Source organism: Colobus angolensis, unplaced genomic scaffold (genome assembly GCF_000951035.1).
Source record: "Colobus angolensis palliatus isolate OR3802 unplaced genomic scaffold, Cang.pa_1.0 Scaffold98, whole genome shotgun sequence".
Classification (NCBI taxonomy): domain Eukaryota; kingdom Metazoa; phylum Chordata; class Mammalia; order Primates; family Cercopithecidae; genus Colobus; species Colobus angolensis.
The window spans coordinates 1,213,663-1,233,513 of record NW_012123820.1 but is presented as its reverse complement, the minus strand read 5'-3'; the positions used below and the strand labels follow the sequence as shown (position 1 = coordinate 1,233,513).

Genomic DNA, 19,851 nt, shown 5'->3' with positions numbered 1-19,851 from the left:
TTGCCTCCCACATGAACATAGGAGCGAAGAGGACGTAAAGGACACAATTAAGTTTCATTTTCAACTCAGCATTCAATCAGAAGAATCTTCCGGCCGTGTAATTTTTGCTGTAGTTTTTAATCCTAAAAATAAGCTTGCTGGAAACTCTTTCTTTCTCGTGACCCCCACACCCCATCAGCCACTTGCATACATTCTAAATTGTACGTTGAAGTTTTTCCCACTTTATTTGGGGGAACCGTTTTAAAAGTAATCTGGATTTCGCCTGAAATAGGAAGACAGTAACCTCCAGTCAAAACATGTGCAACAGAATGGGATTTGGTGTCTTTCGACGCCAAAGAACCTCCCCCCCGCACCCCGCACCCCGCACCCCGAGCTTTTGGAATCCATTTCGCTTTTGTAAAACGTGTGCTTCGTCTGTAAAAACTGAGCAAGGAATAGAAACATTCGTAGCTCTACAGTGAGTGCCTGTCACACTTCACATCTATAGAGCCTTTTGTGAACTTTTGTAAGATTCAGAATTCAGCTTGAGTACCAGTACCAGCAATTGTTACATTTATCCTAGAATGCTAAATTAATTCAATTTTAAACTGATTATTAGCCTCAGTGTGCCATTCCTAAAGGCTTGTGACTTTAGCTATTTCCAAGATGCCCTTAAGTCTCTGCTGACCACTTGAATCAAGATCTCCGTTAGCTAAATGATTGATGTTAGACAGTGTTTCTTGTCATCACGTTTAGTATGCTTGTTGCCTTTACTATCATTATTGCCAAAACTGCTTTCAGAGATGTGTTGTATAATCGCATAATAATTTCAGAACGCTTTCATTTTGATCCAGATATGAAGTGATACAGTATCACTTATTCAAACTGCCTAAACAGTAAAAAGTATAAACCGTATACTATTTTTAAAACAGGTAGGTTAGATTTAAATCAAGTAGATTAGAACTGTTGGAATGGTACTTTGAGTGATAGGATTTATGTTAGGCCTTCTTTAGTAATAGTTAATATCATGTAATTAGCATTCGTTTACACACAATTTTAATGTGTTCGAATCCCTAGAGTCATAGAAATCATTATTTATAGTATTTTATTGTACTTAGTTAATATTCACCTGAAAAACCGCAAAATACAGGCATTATGCAATTGATGTAAGTGTGGACTGTAAAACAGGAAGTGATAGTATTTGTTATAAAATATGTTTTTGTATGTGTTTAATATATAACTTCGAAAGGGACATGTATGAAGAAAGATGTCTCAGCAAACCGAGGGTTTGAGAGACTGACTTTAGAATGTAGAATGAGTAAGAAAGTCATGGATCTGTACATTCATTTCTATTGAAGTTTGATTTTGTTTTCAGTTTCATTAATCAAGCCCCAGGAATCAGGGACCTTTCCTGGCACCCTCTACAGTGTTAGTGGCCTTTGTGGTAAAAGAAGTTATCTCAGATACTCATTTCATGCAATCACAAGCAAACTGCAAGGCACCTTAATGGTTTGCGAGATGTGGAATGAATTACTATGTTGCGTTCCACTCTGCCCCCACTCATGTCCAATTATACTTTGTTTAAAAGTGCATAGTTTCAGTGGTATTTATTAGCTAGCAAATAAAACCGTAAATAAATAATGATGGTGTTGTGAACTTTTTAGTGGTTGAATGATTTCTCTTTGTTCAAAATGAGTTTTTTTTGTTTGTTTGTTTGTTTTAAATCGGGGTATATATGATTAAATAAAATTTTTTTCCATTATCCAAGTCTAGTAGTAATTCGGCTTGTTTAAATAAAAATGTTTTCTCTCAAAGAATATATTATTTTTAAATACAAGTTGCCATTTTAAGGAAGTAAACACCTATTTAAAAGTACGTATTTATGGGGCCGCCCCAGCAGTCTAGAGGCAGTGTTTTTTTAAAGCATTACACTAAACACTACCATTAGGACACTTGCTCATGCTGTCATCTGTGTTTTGGCAGATGTTTTATCTTTGCCACTGAGTTGTTCATGGAGATTTGAAAGGCCAGGTTCTAAAGATGAGAGATAGATGACTTTCCCCCCAAATTGTTGCATATTCTAAATCCAAAATAATCACGCATGTTAGCAAAACTAGATTTGCATTTCGTAATATGAATTCAGCTATAGCTAGTATATAGGCATTGTTTTTAATATAGTAATGTTCTTTTTGTGACATAATTTTCAATCAGTTTCCCTGTCTTTTAGGTTTCTGCCTACCTTTTTATACAAGATAAACATTTCTATTTTCATATCTTATCTCTCAGTCTGATTTTAATAATATTGTCTTGGGTTATCATGAAGTTACTTTCACTTTGTACACTGGTGTAGATATTTCTTCTGTGATAAAAAGAGCAACAATAATAGTGTAGGATCAGTTTTGTTAAACTCATTGTAGTGCTGAAGTAGAAAATACAGAGCACCCAGGAAATTTGATTCTGATATATCTAGACTAAGACAATAGAATCTGGGGTTTTCCTCTTTGTGATTATACAGTGTTAAAACAGAAATCAAGCTATACCCGCCTCTGAATATTTCATTCCAAATCCATGGAGCAGTTGCATAAGACTCAGAATCTGGTCAGTCTTATGGTTTGAGATTCAGATTAGGAGAATTAATGTGCATATTTGAATATGTATCACACCTGTAGGTTAAAAGGTAAAGCAAGGGGTTTGGCAAGTTCAAGGTCTGTCAAAACCACTTTTTCCATTTCAAGCAAGTATGGGCCTATGCTATGCACCAAGCAGTTTGCAAAGCCCTCTTTGGCATATAGACAAATTTCAGACAGTATGTCTCTTAATGACTTAAGATGTAGTATATAGACCATAGGGATATCTTGTTTTTATCCCCTGATGGTACTTAGGTGCTTGATAAGGACATAATTCTGGATGTTATTGACTTTAAACTGCCCTGCCCCTTGTAGTTCTAAGTTGGCCTCTTCCATTCTTATAAGGCCACTTTTTTTTTTTTTTTTTTTTTTTGAGACAGTCTCGCTCTGTCACCCAGGCTTGAGTGCAGTGGCTCCATCTTGGCTCACTGCAAGCTCCGCCTCCTGGGTTCACGCCATTCTCTTGACTCAGCCTCCCAAGTAGCTGGGGCTACAGGCGCCCGCCATCATGCCCGGCTAATTTTTTGTATTTTTAGTAGAGACAGGGTTTCGCCGTGGTCTCGATCTCCTAACCTCGTGATCCGCCCGCCTCGGCCTCCCAAAGTGCTGGGATTACAGGCGTGAGCTACCGCACCCAGCCAAGGCCACTTTTAAATTCATTAGGGGGATTGCTTTGGGTCAGAACTAAGTACAACTTGTGGACACCCCACTCTACCCCAGACCTTTATTTTAGCATTCATTGAGGAGAGACCTGACTTCATCCTTTTTGTACATAACCCAATTGAGTTTGAGACTCTGGTTATTCAAGCCAGACACTAGTTCTAAGGGCAAAAGTAGGTAGGATTCCTTTCTGGCATGTATCTTTACTGATGCTCTTTGCTTCTTTACCTTAGAGGCTGCGGAGACTTCTTACCCTATTCCTGAACATCCATTCCCAGCAGATAATTAACTTCCTACTCTACCGCAAAAAATAGTGGTGTGTGGTTTGGACTCCCTCAGCTTCCCTCCCACCATTACTAAACTGATCTATAACATCTTAGATAACCTTCATCTCATTCTCTTCCCTCATCCAGCGTCAGAAGAAAACCTACTCACCTTTCCAAGGAAGGGACAACCTGTCTACCATCTTTTCACTTATACCATCTTGGAGACCTGCTCAGTCAGCTTAATTCTTCAGTCTTGCATCTTAGATCTTTCCCTCTCCATTGACTCCTTCCCCTTAGCTTGCACACGTGATCGAATTTTACCCCATATTAAAAAATAAAACAAAAAACCTCAAGAACCAAAATGTCCTTGCCCTTGTCCCTGCCTCCACATTGTCAGTTGTTGCCTTCTCTGCTTTCTTACATTGCCAAATTTATTGTAAAAGAGTCACTGCCACTTAATATATTTTAAGTGCTTGATAAAGCCATCTTCTTCCTCTTTCACTTCTCAAACATAGTGTACATCAGATCTCAGTAGTCCATTAACAGATGGAAAGATATTCCCCACAAATATTTAAGCCTCTTTTCTCTATAATTAACCTACCCTTCAACTAGCTATGCATACTATTTTGGTTAACAATTTTAATTTTCCCCTCTTTATCTCCCCTGCTTTCCACAACTAACTTCTGTTGATTACTGTAAGTTTTGGGTCTTCTGTCCAGTTGTTCTTTACCTGGACTATTGCAATAGTCTCTTAATGGATCTCCCTTTCTCTTTTCCCTCGCTGCCCTCAGTCCTTCCTTTACACTGCTGTCAATGTTTTTTTTTTTTTTAAATGAAATTAAATCTGAGTGGTTTATGATTGTTTATGTTATCAAGTCTAAACTCAGCATGACATTCAAGGAAGCCCTTTAGAATTTTTCTTAATCGTCTTTTCCAACCTCATTTCCTAGAGCTCACTTAAATAATTCTCTGCTTTCTGTTCTTCACTTTCTGGCTGTACACGTTACTCTGCCTAGAAAGCACCTTCTTTCCCATAACATTTTTATTCATCCTTTAAGACCCAGTTTAAACGTCACCCTCTAGGAAGATCATTCACCCTCTAGGAAGACACATTCTTGTGATTTTTAAGGAACTTTTCTATCCAGCCATACAAGTGACTTGAGATTTTCCATGAAAATATGCAGCTTCATGATTTCATAATCAAGTCTATACAAGTGAGAAGCAGTGGCAGGTTCTCTTGAAATATGGAAGAACAGTGTATCCTCTCCCACATGATTTTTAGATTTTTCTTCTATGGAATTTATACTTTAAACTTTTTACGTTCACAACGAATGTATTGAATCCTACTTTCTGGACCCTGTGTTAGATTCTTGGGATACCAAATGAAGACAGTGTCTTACTTTCTGAGCCTGGAGAGATCAGTTAAGTAAAATAGTAATTATACAGTAGTAGGTACAGTGACAACATTTGAACACAAGGCAGTGGGAGCAATAAGGAGGGGAAGAATACATTTGAGTAATGGTAGGGAAGGGAAACAAGATTGAACAACTCAACTGCGCCTTTGTAAGAAGAGCAAAAGTTAGCAACTGTAGCTGCCATTTATTGAATACTTGCTGTATATGTGAAAGGTGGTACAAAAACATGTTCATTATCTTATTAAATCTTAACAATATCTCTATGAGGTATATACCACCAGTATTCACATTTTATAGATGAGGAAACTGAGGGGCAGAGGTAAGTAACTTACCTAAGGTTATACAGCTAAGAAGTGCATGAGCTGAGTCTTAAACCAGGGTCTGACCCCTAAATGTGTGCTCTTAACTATTATACACCGTATGTACTCAGTGGGGTAATAGTGTATAATAGTTAATAGGCTATTTAGGTTTGAGGAACAGTATGTGCTAAGGCATGGGGATGAGAGTGCATTTGCATAGTCATGGAATTGCAGTAAGGTCATTATGATTGGAGCTTAGAGTGGAAATGAGGGAGTATAGGAGGTGGGGCTGGAAAGGATCTTGAAGGACCTTGTTTGTATTCCATGCTAATGTACTTAGAATTTAGCCTGAAAAGGGTTGAGTATCTTAGGCAAAGGAGTGCACATTTGCATTTAGAACAGTTATTTTGGGAACTGTAGAAAATACGTCAGGGCCAGGATGGAGAAACCTTGAGGATGGAGGCAGGGAGCTGGTTAGGAGGGTGTGGCAGTAGTTCAAGGGAGAGGATGAGTGTCTAATTCATTCATTCAACAGACATTGGATTTAGGAACTGTTAATTAGGTTGAACCTACAAAGAATTCTCCATGGCTAAGGAGAGGGAGGAATCTAACATGATTCTTAGGTCCAGGTCTGGTTCACTGGTAGATGATAGAAAATGCTTTAGCAAAGTGATTTAGGCTGAGGGTAAGAAGTGGGGGTACATAAGTTTTTGGACATACTGACTTTGAAATAACTGTATTATATCCAAGTGGAAGTGCGCAGCAGTTGGCTGTCCAACATCTGCTGTTGAGAAGAAAGGCAGTGCATGATTAAGTTTTTTATTTAAAAGTTTGCAGGTGAGGAAAACCATGGGAGTCAGGGAAAATACTGGGGGGCAGAGGGTGTTGAATCGGAAGCCGTTAGGGACACTAACATTTAGTGTGAATCAAGGAATAGATTTCAACAAAGAAAACAAACTAGGATGGGGTGGACCAAGCAGGAGGAAATTAATAATCAGGAGATACCATGGAGGCCAAGAGAGAAGAGCAAGAAAGAAACCACCCACTGGCTCAAGAACTGTGGAAAAGTCAAGACAGAAAGTGAACCATGTATATTTGATTTTTCTCAAGGGATTGGTGGTGACTTTGGCAAGAGCTGTAGTAGTGCAGAAATAGGGGTGAATGGGTGGAGGCTGGTAACAGATTTAAGGATTGAATTGGAAGTGAGGAAATGCTTATAGATTATTAATTTGGGATGCTAGGGAAGAGAGACACAAGTATGAGGGATTTTTTTTTTTTTTTAAGTTGGCGAATATTCAAGCAATTTTTAAAGACACACACAAAACACCTTGTAAATGGAATGGGGGATGTGGGAGGCTGAGAATCAACTAAGGGAAGTCCTTGAGGAGACTGATGGGTATGGAGCAGAAATGGAAACTAGCCCTCAGGTGATGGGATTCATTTCTGAAAAGGAAGCAAAAAAAAAAAAAAAACCAACGGTGTGGACAGTTGGGGTTGCAGGTAAGTTTATAGGCAAGGAGTATTGGAAGCTTCAGAATTCTCCTCTGAAGGATTCAGTTTGTATTAAATAGGGAGACAGGACTGTTGGAGAGTATGGGATAAAGGGCAAAAGGGAGTAATTTAATAGTTGTTAAAAAGAAGAGAACATTTACATGAAACATGTAAAAGGATAAAGATTGAAGGCCTGGAGGAGCAGGGACTATGACATTCTTCTTTTTTTGCCTAGTAGCAACACAAATTTTCTTAGAAATCTGTAAGACCGATTACTCTTCTGCCTATCCATAAGGACGTTATCCATACAGAGAAGATAACACTTGTAACCTTGTATTATATAAAGTACTTATCATTGCCCATATGAGAATTGTAAGCTCCTAAAAGATGATAACTATATTTTTTCATTGCTGTGTGCCCACATCCTGTCACAATATTTCATCACAGGTAATTCTCGACAAATGTTGGCTGCATTTTTAAAATTTCTAACCTGAACTTGTGTGCTGTGACCACCATGGATTGAGTCTTCTCTGCCACTACAAAGCTGTTTTCTAGACTGTGATCTGTGATAGTTTGGGCTGATAGTCTATATTCACCAGTACTTGTACAGTTCCAGTGAAGGTTTCAAGTCTAATACTTTTGGCATTTGATATAAAATTATTTTCCCATTTTATTTGCTAGTTTATCTATAACTCTGGCATTACTCTTGGTTACATTTGTCTACTTCTATCTGATTTAGACTGCTATAAGCATTATTTGGTTTATTCAGAGTTTTCTTATTCATGTTAATTATCTGTGTTTCTTTATTTGCTCTCTACATTTGAAATAGTTTCTTCAGTTTGCTGTTTTATGAGAAGGCAGTAGGCAAAAGGAAGAAACCCCAAATCAGACAGTTTTACTGCTTAATAGTGTTTTAATGCATCTTATTATAGAGATTGAAGTTGTAGTTAACAGCTAGAGTGATATTTTTGGCCTGCCCTTATTTATTAATTACTAGTGCAAAGGTTATTCAAATTATGGTTTATCCAGGTCAATTTTACTGTTATTTTTACTAATAGCATTTATTCTACTTAAATTGCTTCAGCTATAAAATGTTTTTATTAAAACAAATAATGCAGTGCAATGATTGCTCTCTGTATTCCTTTGAAAATTCATTCTCTAAACATTTATGAAATTGTGGATTGTTCACCAACTACTTCTTACTTACTTCATTAAAGCCTTTGCAGAAAGTTTCATAGGATGACTGAGTTCATTTGTACCTCTTTTTTTTTTTAAGAATAATCTCTAAAAAGTCAAACCATGATTTATGCAAATATAAAATGAAAATGTGTCAAAGATTTTATTTTACTCATTAATTAACAAGCAAACCAGCAAGAAGGCAAAACCCTTTTAAAAGAAAATTGGAAAAACAGACACTTTTATAGGCAATCAAGAATGCCTAAGTGAATTTGCTAATAAATGCAAAATTGGTCAATATCCTCAGGGCAATAAAATGTAATCTTTTGGAGTCCTCTCTTCCACCAGGTGGAAATCAATTGCAGAACACGATTTATTTTTATCTCTAGGGAAACCAATCCATTTGAATTACCTTCAGTTTTCTACAACTTATGAAACTGTAAAACAGCCCAAAGTCAGTGAAAGGCGCAGGCTTCTATAGAGTCAGGTAATTCCACAGGATCTGTTAGACATTGCCCAGCACTTCACTGAAAGAATACCCAGTGATCTTTGTATCCCTTTCAAAATCTTTACCATATTTTCTGATACTTTCCTGCCTTTGTAATTTGAACATCTTCACCCCCTTTTTCTTCTCTTGTATACTACGTTCTCTCTCCCTCAGTGTTTCTCTCTCAGGGGAAAGAATTCACAATTCCAAGTTTTAAAGAATGCAGCAGAAGTCCGGGTTTTGCCTTGGGCTTCCTAATATTTGGGTGGCCAGAAATGTAGAAAACTGGTAAGAGGTAAGCTGTGGATGCCCATAATGTAGGTTCAGACCGCAGTTTCCCAGAAATATAACCATTTGGACTAGTCAAAGAAGGTCCATATCATTACATTAAAATGCCAGATTATCTAGTTTTTATAGTATCGCCCTACATTTTTACAGCATAGTATTGTTTAGAGAGCACTTGCCGCTATATTTTCCACATTAATGCTCAACACAGTTCTGTGAAGTAGCCCAGTGTTTGTTTTTGATCCTCCTATTTAAGAGATCCTCCTATTTTAGAGGGTAAATCAAGGCATAGAAAAGTGAGTTGCTTAAGGCAGCATATTAAAAAGGGGTAGAAATAGAATTTTTACTCAGGTGTTTTGAACATTATCCAGTACATATTCCACTATGCATCCTTGCATTCAATTAATGGGGTATTTATTGAATAAACATTGTGTTCTTACAATAGAAACATTCTATGCCTCTGATTTTTATTCTAGTTTATGTAGAAGGAAATCTTAATTGTGAACTATTAACAAAGTTGATATTTTATTTGTATTTGTTAGTAATTTGTGTTTTGTTTTTGTTTTTATTTTGAGGGGAAGGCCAAGTAGCTACTTAGATAAAAGAATTGCTGAGTGGCTGAAGAATATGGAAGACAACTATAATTCCTACACATTCTTGTACGTTTTAGTTGAACAATGAGTGATTACATTTATTTACCCAGTCTCTCTTCTATAAGGCAACAACTGGTAGTTTATCCTATTGAGAAGTATTGAAAGGATGCTTGTTAGAAGTAACTGCTCTTGGTTTCAACTTGTATCTTACTTAGCTTTTTCACTGTTTTGTGGTTTCTTGGAGGAAGAATACCTGTAATACACATTTGGAGATTGTTGTTCTGTAGTGTCAATGAAATGTAGGAGTGGGAAAATGTCATTCAAGACTCCCATACAAAATGTCTATTGCTGCCTATATTTTGCAATGGGAAAGTAGCCACAGATATTAGGGTTTTTTCCTCATTAGTATTTTAGGATTTTCCATCCTAGTGGAAAGATGTGATTTGATTCATCCTATTTACTTTGTATATTATAGTACAGTAGAACCTGCCACTTTTTTGGGAAATGCAGCATAAGGGTAAAGATAAATTTCATATCAGTTCAACAAGTTCTATTTAGCAATGTATTGAAGCTGAGACTGAATAAAATATTTGATTTGATTTTCTGTTCAAAATTTTACCTTGATAAATGCAATATTTTTCTACATATATCAGTAGGCAGTAATGATTACTTCAAAGCTTCGGAAGCCAGATACTACACCTGCATGTTCTAACATAGTTGCTGAATTTATTCCCAAGACGCATGTAATGTATACTTTGTATTATTGAGAATGAATAAAGAAAAGTCCTAATGATGCCTTCCAGCTGTGCAAGTTAATATTAAAATATAATTTGTTTCCGTGTTTCACCTAATAGCTCTTCTTCATTGCTATACTGTTTACTTAAGTGAACAATGGGAATGTTGCTGTTTATCTTAAGGATTTATAACTTAAGATCTTACAGTACAGACTTCTATAACTAATGAACTATTTTTCTTTTTCCTTTCCAGGATCAGCTCAGCTACTATTTAATAAAACAAAATCTGTAGAATTCACGTTCTGTAATGACACTGTCGTCATTCCATGCTTTGTTACTAATATGGAGGCACAAAACACTACCGAAGTATATGTAAAGTGGAAATTTAAAGGAAGAGATATTTACACGTTTGATGGAGCTCTAAACAAGTCCACTGTCTCCACTAACTTTAGTAGTGCAAAAATTGAAGTCTCACAGTTACTAAAAGGAGATGCCTCTTTGAAGATGGATAAGAGTGATGCTGTCTCACACACAGGAAACTACACTTGTGAAGTAACAGAATTAACCAGAGAAGGTGAAACGATCATTGAGCTAAAATATCGTGTTGGTAAGACTTCTATGAAAGTTCCTTTTTTTATTTGTCCTGGTACAACCTGATCCTCTTTCGAGAGGAGGCCAAATGGGGATAGGTACTCCTTTGAATCAAAAAGCAGGCTATTAATAATAAATGTTGATGTAATGTTTAGCAGGTTTAAGGTTGTGATTTCTATCCTATTTGTTAGTCTACTCTTCACAGTAAAACACATTTACTGTTTAATTTGTATTACTTGTTCATTTGTATATTGTGTGGTTCTCAAACTTTTGGTCTAAGGACCATTCTATTTGGGTGATTGGTCCTGGGGTAATGTACTCTTCATTTCTGTTTGCTGCCATCCAAATACTTTCTTTCCTGTGACTAATTTTAAAGTCTCTTTCCAATTATTCAGCCTTCTGGTATTTTTTTTTTTTTTTTAACCTTACACTTTGACCAAGGGTTGGCAAGTCCCAGCCATGCTTCCTCTGGAGAGAATAGAGGAAAATCAGGAGATTAAATCACATTATCATGGATGATTTCTTCAGATTTTCTGTGCTTAGCCTTACTTTGGTCTTCTTTTTCTCGGCCAAAATATGAGAGAGGTAGGGATTCAAATTAATTTATTCAAATTCAGACTTGATTATAGCACCATGATTCTGCCCTTTTTGTCACAAACTTGGGTTGGTGAGGTGTAGAAGGCAGTAAAATTAGCTGAATAGTCTCCTCTCTTTGCTCTTCCCTGCTGTGCTAGCTGAGTTCTTCAGCCCCATATGAGTCTGTTCTTTCTGTTTTGAAATCTCTATTTAAAATTACCTGTCATATTATCCATCATGGGTTAACCACATTCTGAGAACCTTAACTATGGATAGCTTCAGTTCTGTTCAGTTGGATCAACTATTTATCTAGCTTTTGTAAAATAATCTGCTACCAGATTAGGAATGGGGTGTTTGGTTTGATGAAATGTTTGGACATTGCTTAGGATTGAGAATCAGGAGGTCTGAGTTATAGCCCCTGTTCAGCAACTTACTGTTCACCTGTGTGATCTTGAGAAGGTACTTAACCGAGTCCAAGTGACCTCATGTCCAAGAGATTACAATAGATACTTGCTTTTATGTATTCTATAGTCTAATGAGCATCAAATGAGATCCCATGTAAACATGTTTTTTTGTAAACCAAAGTGTGTTGTAAACGTTAGTTGTTTTCCTGGGATGTTTATTTTGTGAAGGAAGGTATCAAGTTGTTGAAGTTAGACTGGAGCATTGTGAGAGGGATTTGTGTGCCGTGAGGAATGGGCAGGGAATGGCTCCGAGTAGGCAAGGAGAATTTGAAAGGTGTTTCTGCTAAGAAATCTCTTTTACCTTGTAGCTTTTACTAGTGATACTAATTTGGGCCAAGGAACTTTTTTTGTTGTTGTTAAGTATACCTTTCAGGAAGGGTGTAATCAGTCAGTCATATGCACTGCGGCTAACTGGAGTTAGATCATCTAATACCTAGTTGAAATTTTTCTGAGGGAAGGTACAGTTTTGTGGAAATGAAAGAATAAGACATGGGGGAACAGTAACTTTGGGGGGTAATATAGGTCACTGAGAGGTAAACTGGAAAACTCAAGATATGAGATTTGAAAGGCCAGAAGATGAAATGAAGATGGAAGAGAAAGGAATGCCAGGATCTGAGAAGAAAGCAGTTTATTATTTTGCATGTGATTGAAAGATTGTTTTATCTTTCTTTGTTTTCCAAATATCCTATAAAAATAAGAACTAGACTTATTTTGGGGGCCATTAAAAGGAGAAAGTGTTGTTTTATTATAGAGAATGTAGAAAATTTTACCAGAGTTTGAGACATTTGGCTTTGCATCCATTTTAATTTTTTGAAATAATTATTGATTTATAGGATGATTCAAAGATAGAGAGGTTCCATGTGCCCTTCACCCAGTCCCCCCAGTGGTTTCCACTTATGTGACAATAACACAATATGAAAATCAGGAAGTTCACAGTGGTGCAGTGTGTGAATGGTTCTCTCTCATTTTATCACGTGTATATTTGCATATAACAATCAGGACATAGACCTATCCATCATCACAAACATCTCCCTCATGCTTATTCTTACTAGTCATACCACCACCTCCCACTGTCCCTAATCTGGCAAGCACCAATTTGCCCTCCATATCTATAATTTTGTCATTTCAGCAATACTATATAAATGGAATGATACAGGATGTGACCTTTTGAGGACTTTTTCACTCAGCACAATGCCCTTGAGATCTATTCAAGTGATTGCGTCTATCAGTAGTTTTTTTTTCCTTTCTTTTTTTTTTTGCTGAGTAGTAGTCCCTAGTATGAATATATCGCAGTTTGTTTAATCATTTACCTACAGTAGGACATTTGGTTGTTTCCAAGTTTGGGCTGTTACAAATGAAACTGCTATGCACAATTGTGTACAGTTTCTTGTGTAGACACAGTTTTCATTTCTGTGGGATAAATGCTCAGAAGTATGGTTACTGGGCTGTATGATAAGTATATGCTTAGTTTTTAAAGAAACTGCCAGACTTTTCCAGAGTGGCTATTTCATTTTACATTTCCATCAACGGTGTAAGAGTGATCTAGTTTCTCCACATCCTCAGCAGTATCTGGTACCACTATATTGTAACCGTTTTTAACTGAAAAAAACAACAAGCAAACAAACAAACAAACAAAAAACAGTTAAAAACTTATCTGCACAAAAAGTTAAATGGGGCAGGGCTCTTACTATGGAGAATTTTACCTGTTATGGACTTTGAGGATTTAGGCATTAGAAACCATTTTTACTATGTTGTGATTTTTGCAAATACAGGCATACATGAGAAACAGAATTTGCTCAGTAGAGAAGTGAATTATACTTAATAGAACGCAGATAATAGTGACCGTTCTTTGTGCCTTTTTTTATTTTTCGGAGGACTAGGACTGAATACATGGAAACACTATAAGATACAGGTTGATGTACCTCTGTGCCTATGTATAGTAGAGTCCACTGGAAGGAGCACTGTACTTGAATTTACAAAGCTGTTTTCTAGACGTCACTGTTTTCTAGACTTCACTGTTTTCTAGACTTCACTGTTTAATAGCTTAAAAAAAGTTAGATAAGAAACTCAACCTATCTGGCCCTCAGATTTTTCTTAGTACAATAAAGATGCCATCACCATGGAAATGTTTGAGATATAAATAATATCTCTCTTACTTAACAAAATTTTACTAAGTGCCTACCGTGTGTCAGGTACCATGCTAGGCATCACAGATTCCGTGATGGGGAAGACATCATTGCTGATTTCAAGGAAGTGGTTGCAGTACAAATATGTAAAGTGACCTAACATTTATTTGCACATGTGCCACATACTTTATGTAAGTCGTGTCCTGTTATCCTCTCAAGAACTCTAGGAGGTAGCTGGAGGTCTTACCATTTAACAAACAGGGAAGCAAAAGAGATTCAAGGTTATTCAAGGTCAGAGTAATAGCCAGGAATTACACCTAGATCTCTTTGGCATCAAAACCCAGTATTTTTACCACCATAGTATGTGGTTCATGTGACAACACTTTGTAAATAACTAAATACTAAATGCAAGTAATAGTAATCATAAAATTTGTCATTAATATTTCTATTCTATTAGCAATACAAAAACTTGAAAACTTAACATTTATTTTTCTCTAAGCTATTAAGAGTTTTGTTTAGAAAGGTCAGTTCAAGTTCCACAGAGTTGCCAATTCCATTATTATCAACAAGACATACAGTCTGTTCATGATGAAGACATGAAGGCATTGCAAGATCTTTGTATTAGTTTTCTAGTGCTGCATAACAACTACAAATACAGCAGCTTGAAACAATACTCATTTTTTAGTTCACAGTTTTGTAGGTGGCAAGCCTGGTCATGGCATGACTGGGTTCTCTGATCAAGGTCTTGAAAGACTAAAATCAAGGTGTTGCCCAGGGCATACTTTCATTTGGAGTTTGGGGTCGTGTTCTAGGCTCACATAATTATGGCAGAATTCAATTCCTTGTGATTGTAAGACTGAGGTCCCTGTTTGTTTGCTAAATATCTGCCAGGGAATTCTAGCAGCTCCTAGAGATTGCCCTCATTGCTTGCCCCCTGGCCCCTTGCATGTTTAAAGCCAGCAAAGGAGAATCTTCCACTTGTTGAATCCCTCTCACATACTGAGTTTATTTTGCCAGGAAGAACCCAGACCCTTTTAAGAGAACACTTGATTAGGTCAGCTGTCTCTCCCTCAAAAATAATCTCTCTTTCTTAAAGTCAGCTGATTCGGGATCTTAATTATGTCAGCAAACTCCCTTTTGCTAGGTGGTATAAGCACAGAAATGAAATCCAATACATTCATAGTCTCAGTCTCCCACACACAAGGGGAGGGAAGTATAAAAGATGCATGGCTAGGGCAGTGGTTTTGGGACCACCTTAGAATTCTGGGTTTGATTAAATAAATAATGGGACTGGAGCCTAGCAAGTCAACACATCAAAAAAAGCCATTACAATCCTGAAACATCAAGTAAAAATTTGGTTTGCATTTTAGTATTGTAAATGTTACTGTGGGGTGTGTGTGTGTGTGTGTGTGTGTGTAACCTGTTCCCTGTGTTTGTGGAGGTTTGAAGGAGACACTTTGTTGATAGAAATGGTGTCTTCACTTTTTTAGGTTGTCTCATTTTTGTACAGTGGTAAGACAAATGAGGTCCTGGGTTTTAATAACACTTAAGCTTGGAAGTAAAAATTAAACACTCATTCGTAGACTACACCCTTGTAATATCACTTCTTTGCCTTTCTACTAGCAAGAAGTTCATTTTCGTGGAAGCCATTCTGCCTGTCCAGGAATTGGAGGAGAGTGATAGACACAGTTGTCAGCCATAGCTTGGGTAGAATAAGGATGTGAATGTTCTTGGCTTTTCTTTATTAATCTTGTGATGGAAAAATATCTGACATTGTTTAGTCCATTTTAAGCTTAATTTATGTTCTTAGTGGCATAGAAATTCAGAGCTGAAAGAAGTATCATGTCTCACTCTCCCCTTGAGAAACAAGAGTTAACATCATCTGACAATACTACCATAACAAATCAATAGATTAATAGGCATGCAAGTGTCTTTATATAAAACGTTGGTTTTTTTCTCCCAGCATCTCAATTGGTTCTTAAATATCTAATTCAGTGATCCTCAAATTTTTCCCACTGTAACAAATTAGAGAGAGGAGGAACACGTTCATCAGTGACCATAGCTCAAATCCAGCAGAAATGTGCAACAGTGATTTCAAACTGAGAGAATTATGGATGCTCTTCTCCATTGCTTGCCCTCCTCATCCCCTACACATACCAGGGAACAATTTAAAATCCTGGCACAATAGTGAGAAGGGAGAGTGACAAACTGATAAGTTTCAGTTAAGAATCACTTAGAGTGGGTGTGGCAGCCCACGCCTGTAATCCCAGCACTTTGGGAGGCTGAGGCAGGTGGATCACCAGAGGTCAGGAGTTTGAGACCAGCCTGGCCAACATGATAAAACCCTGTCTCTACCAAAATTACAAAAATTAGCTTAACACAAGAAATATGTGGCTATCATTATGGAGTTAAAGGTTGGAAAATTCCTCACCTGTTGACCTGAGGGGTAGTGCATGGTAGAATTCGAAAGAAGTGTTGATTTCAGAGGAATGCCAGTGCTTGCTTAAGGCGGTATCAGAAGTACTCTTCCAACCGCACAGCCCCTTGTACGGGCAAACTCCAGAATACTTTCAGTCCATTTACTTGGCTTTATTGTTAGAGCAGAAATTTCACGGCTAAGATTATGGTCTTAGGGGTTTATAAGAGGCAATTAAACTTAATTTTTAAAAGTTCTCACAAATCTTATTTGAAGTCTTAATATCTTAATTTCCTTTATATAGGATATGTGGATATATTTTTATGATAAAAGTAGCATGTGACCCACTTAATAACAGCTTCGTTAATACCCTAAAGCCACTCATGTGACTTTACATATAAACAGTCCTGAAGCCTAATTGTGCCTGGATAATTGCAGAGTGAGTTTGAGAAAAGACCGACTGGGCACATCTCTCTCCATCTAAGCCACAGTGAGAAGAGAGTACCTAGTGGTGCATCTTCCTCGCTTAGGTTCCCTGAGTCTGTCTTTACAGGAATGCTTCATTGTTACTTGAAGGTACATTCTTGGGACTTTACATACACAGCTACTCAGCACATGAACACATACTAATTTTAGTTAACTGAGTAGTTGGTGAGCGCTAAGCTTTGTTTTAAGCCTTTTGCATGTACTTTATTAATTTTGTTAGTAGTTACAACAGTCCTTCAAGATACAGGTACTGTGCTATACTGGTGTAACAGTTGAGGACACCGAAGAACAAAGTGGTGTCAAGTGGTGGTCATGGTTCCACAGACTGTTAAGTCAGAGTTGGATTCAAACCCTGGCAGTGTGGCCACAGAGCCTTGTTCTCAGCCACTGCACTGCACTACCTCCTTCCTTGAAACATAGGAAAAATGTGGGAAACGCTTAAGTAAGTGTAGTTTTTTTCATAAATAAAATTTACGTAAGTACATTGTATGTGTAATTTGTTTTACGTATATGTGTGTATACATAAAATATATGTGTGTATATAAATAAATATATGTAAAAATAAGGCCACAGTTTTAATTTTTTTCCATCTCCATAATAAAGCATGTATTATAGCAGGATTTAAAGTGTTATAGTAAATATTAATTGTGACTTTTGTTTTCTTTTTCCCCAGTTTCATGGTTTTCTCCAAATGAAAATATTCTCATTGTTATTTTCCCAATTTTTGCTATACTCCTGTTTTGGGGACAGTTTGGTATTAAAAGTAAGTATTATTTCTACTTTTCATTTATGCTTCAGTGATGATATAGTTATTTCTAGGAGACATTATCAGTGAAATATTTAAAGTTGTACTAGGAAAAGTGCTATTATGATAAATATGAGTATGTAATTTGAATACTGCTAGTCTCCTTGAAGTATATGTTGTCGCCCACATTTTGCTGTAGTTCACTTTTAATTCCTAAGAAGGTGGTTTTAATTTGATGGTTTGTTTTTTTTTTAATCTCTTAAGAATGGATAGTAGGAATATTAGTAACAACACCTGAAACTCATGTCACATTTTAATAGTCACAGAACATCTACACACACACTATGTTATTTGGTAAACAGGTGGTGACAGCCTGCATTAGTTTTGAGATAGGATGTTATACTTCGGAGCATTTAGATTCCCCTCTTTTTATTTTCCCAGTTTGAATTTCTCTGTGTACATGTGTTCACCCTTGGAAAAGTCCAGTGGAACCATGTTTTGTCATCCTCTCTGTGCAGTTCTGCAGCCTCTATAAAGAAGCAGCCACCAGAGAGTTATGTTCTCTGATCTTGCTTTCCTATAATAGTAACATAACCAGACTTCTGAGGGCAGATCTTGATGCTGCACTAGATATAGCTTCAACAATGTAGAATTGTCATTACTAGGCAGATAGGTAATATGTATTATGGTTAATGTTTAATCAACCATATTTTCATATTTTGGTAAAGAAAATTTACAAAATTAATGAAGTTCTGAGGTGACAGTCTAAACTTTTAAGCTTTTTAAATACAAGATTTATTCCTTCTTTCCATGTAGCATCCTGAAGACCAGTAAACATTTATATAGGCAAGGAATAAATACTGCTTATTTAAGTTATTCTGCAACCTTTAAACATACAAAAGCTAGCAAAATATTGCAGTGGATTGCCCAGTTGTATATTTTATGAATTTTACTTTTACTCAGCAGTTTAAGCTGTGTATATCTATGGTGATGTATAAACATGGAAGGGAGATGACTGAATGATTATATGTTTTAAGCACTTTTCTCAATGTATGGCATTCTGGAAATGCTCAGTGATTTCAGAAATGTTCTCAACTTTTGTCTGAAAGGGCAAAAGGGGGAGAAAGGAGTGGCAGTGGCAATTGTCAAGACATTTAATAACTCTTACTTTCAAGATAGTGTCTAGACTTCTTTTTGAAATTTTCCTAGAATTTCTTAGTTTTTTATATCAAGAAAAGGACTGGTATAGCATTAAGACCTATTCTGACATCAGTGATATTAGGGAAAGCTTTTAACCATATTGGCAGAGCCAGGCTTTTTAAGTGCTAAGTCATATGACGTGGGCAGGGAAACAGCCTTTTTTAAAGATCATGAAATTATTTCACATAGTGCGATTTTTTGAGTTTGGCTTGATGGATGTTTGCTGATCCAGATGTTATCATTGGTGACATTATTTTTAGTGAAATACCAGGAGTGAGTGTGTGCACTGTTGGCTGTATTTTTACAAAATGAGCTTTACAATATTTTTTCTGACTTAAAAAAAAATACATACCACTTTAGAACACCCCATACAAAGTAGGAAGTTATTGAAAAAAAAAAAAAAAACTCATCTGTAGTCCCCAAACCTAGAAATAAACTATTGGTGTATTCTAGTGAATTTCCTATTTCCCTTTCTGTCTTTTTCTATTCATTTTTGTTTTTTTTTTTTAAAAAGGTAACCATAAATGGACTCATACAGCTTATATGCTTGTACATTCTGATTTTCCCCCGTGTCTTCAGAAATCTTGTTATAGCTGCCTGTGTTCTACTTTTGTGAATGCACTATAATTTACTTAACTCTCATCTTGATGGATTTTAAGGATGTTTCCAATTTTTTTGATACTATGAAAATAACTCTGCTAAAGATATGAAGCCTGGAAATGGCAGAGATATTTTAAGACACTAGATACGTACTGCCAAAATGTTTTCCAGAAACGTTTGTATCAACTACTATTGCAGATGAGAATACCTGTCTTTCACCTCAGTTATAATTCTGGTATTATAACTCTAAAATCTCTGCTAATTCGATGGGTGAAAAAGCATCTTATTTTAATTGTAATTTTTGTGTTAGGTGGAATGTTCTTTTTTTATATTTTTTATACTAGTCATATTTTAAGGAACGTGCTTATAAACCTAAAGAAATATTTTGGTGGGAATTTTTTGTTTTGGCTCATCTTGAAACAGGTAGATGTGTGTGTATGTGCATGGAAGAGGTATGTCTATACATGATTCACCCAGCCTGCACTCATGTTTAAAGGTGTTTATGATAATAGTAGCTAGCCATTTGTGGAGCTCTTGCTCTGCATGACAGGTTCTGTGCAAAGTACTCTATATCTGAAATGACATTTATTTCTCCCAGGAGCTCTATGGGCATAGGCACTGTTGTTATTCCCATT

At 36.5% G+C, this 19,851-nt stretch overlaps 1 protein-coding gene across 1 annotated transcript in view; it reads left to right on the top strand.

Moving 5' to 3' along the window:
• Window positions 1-19,851, top strand: part of CD47 (CD47 molecule) — a 42,327-nt gene that overhangs the window by 1,484 nt on the left and 20,992 nt on the right. The window contains exons 2-3 of the mRNA XM_011932738.1: window positions 10,266-10,619; window positions 17,345-17,434. Of these exons, the coding sequence (XP_011788128.1) occupies window positions 10,355-10,619; window positions 17,345-17,434 (355 nt within the window). The 5' untranslated portion in view covers window positions 10,266-10,354. The remainder of the gene's footprint in view (window positions 1-10,265; window positions 10,620-17,344; window positions 17,435-19,851) is intronic.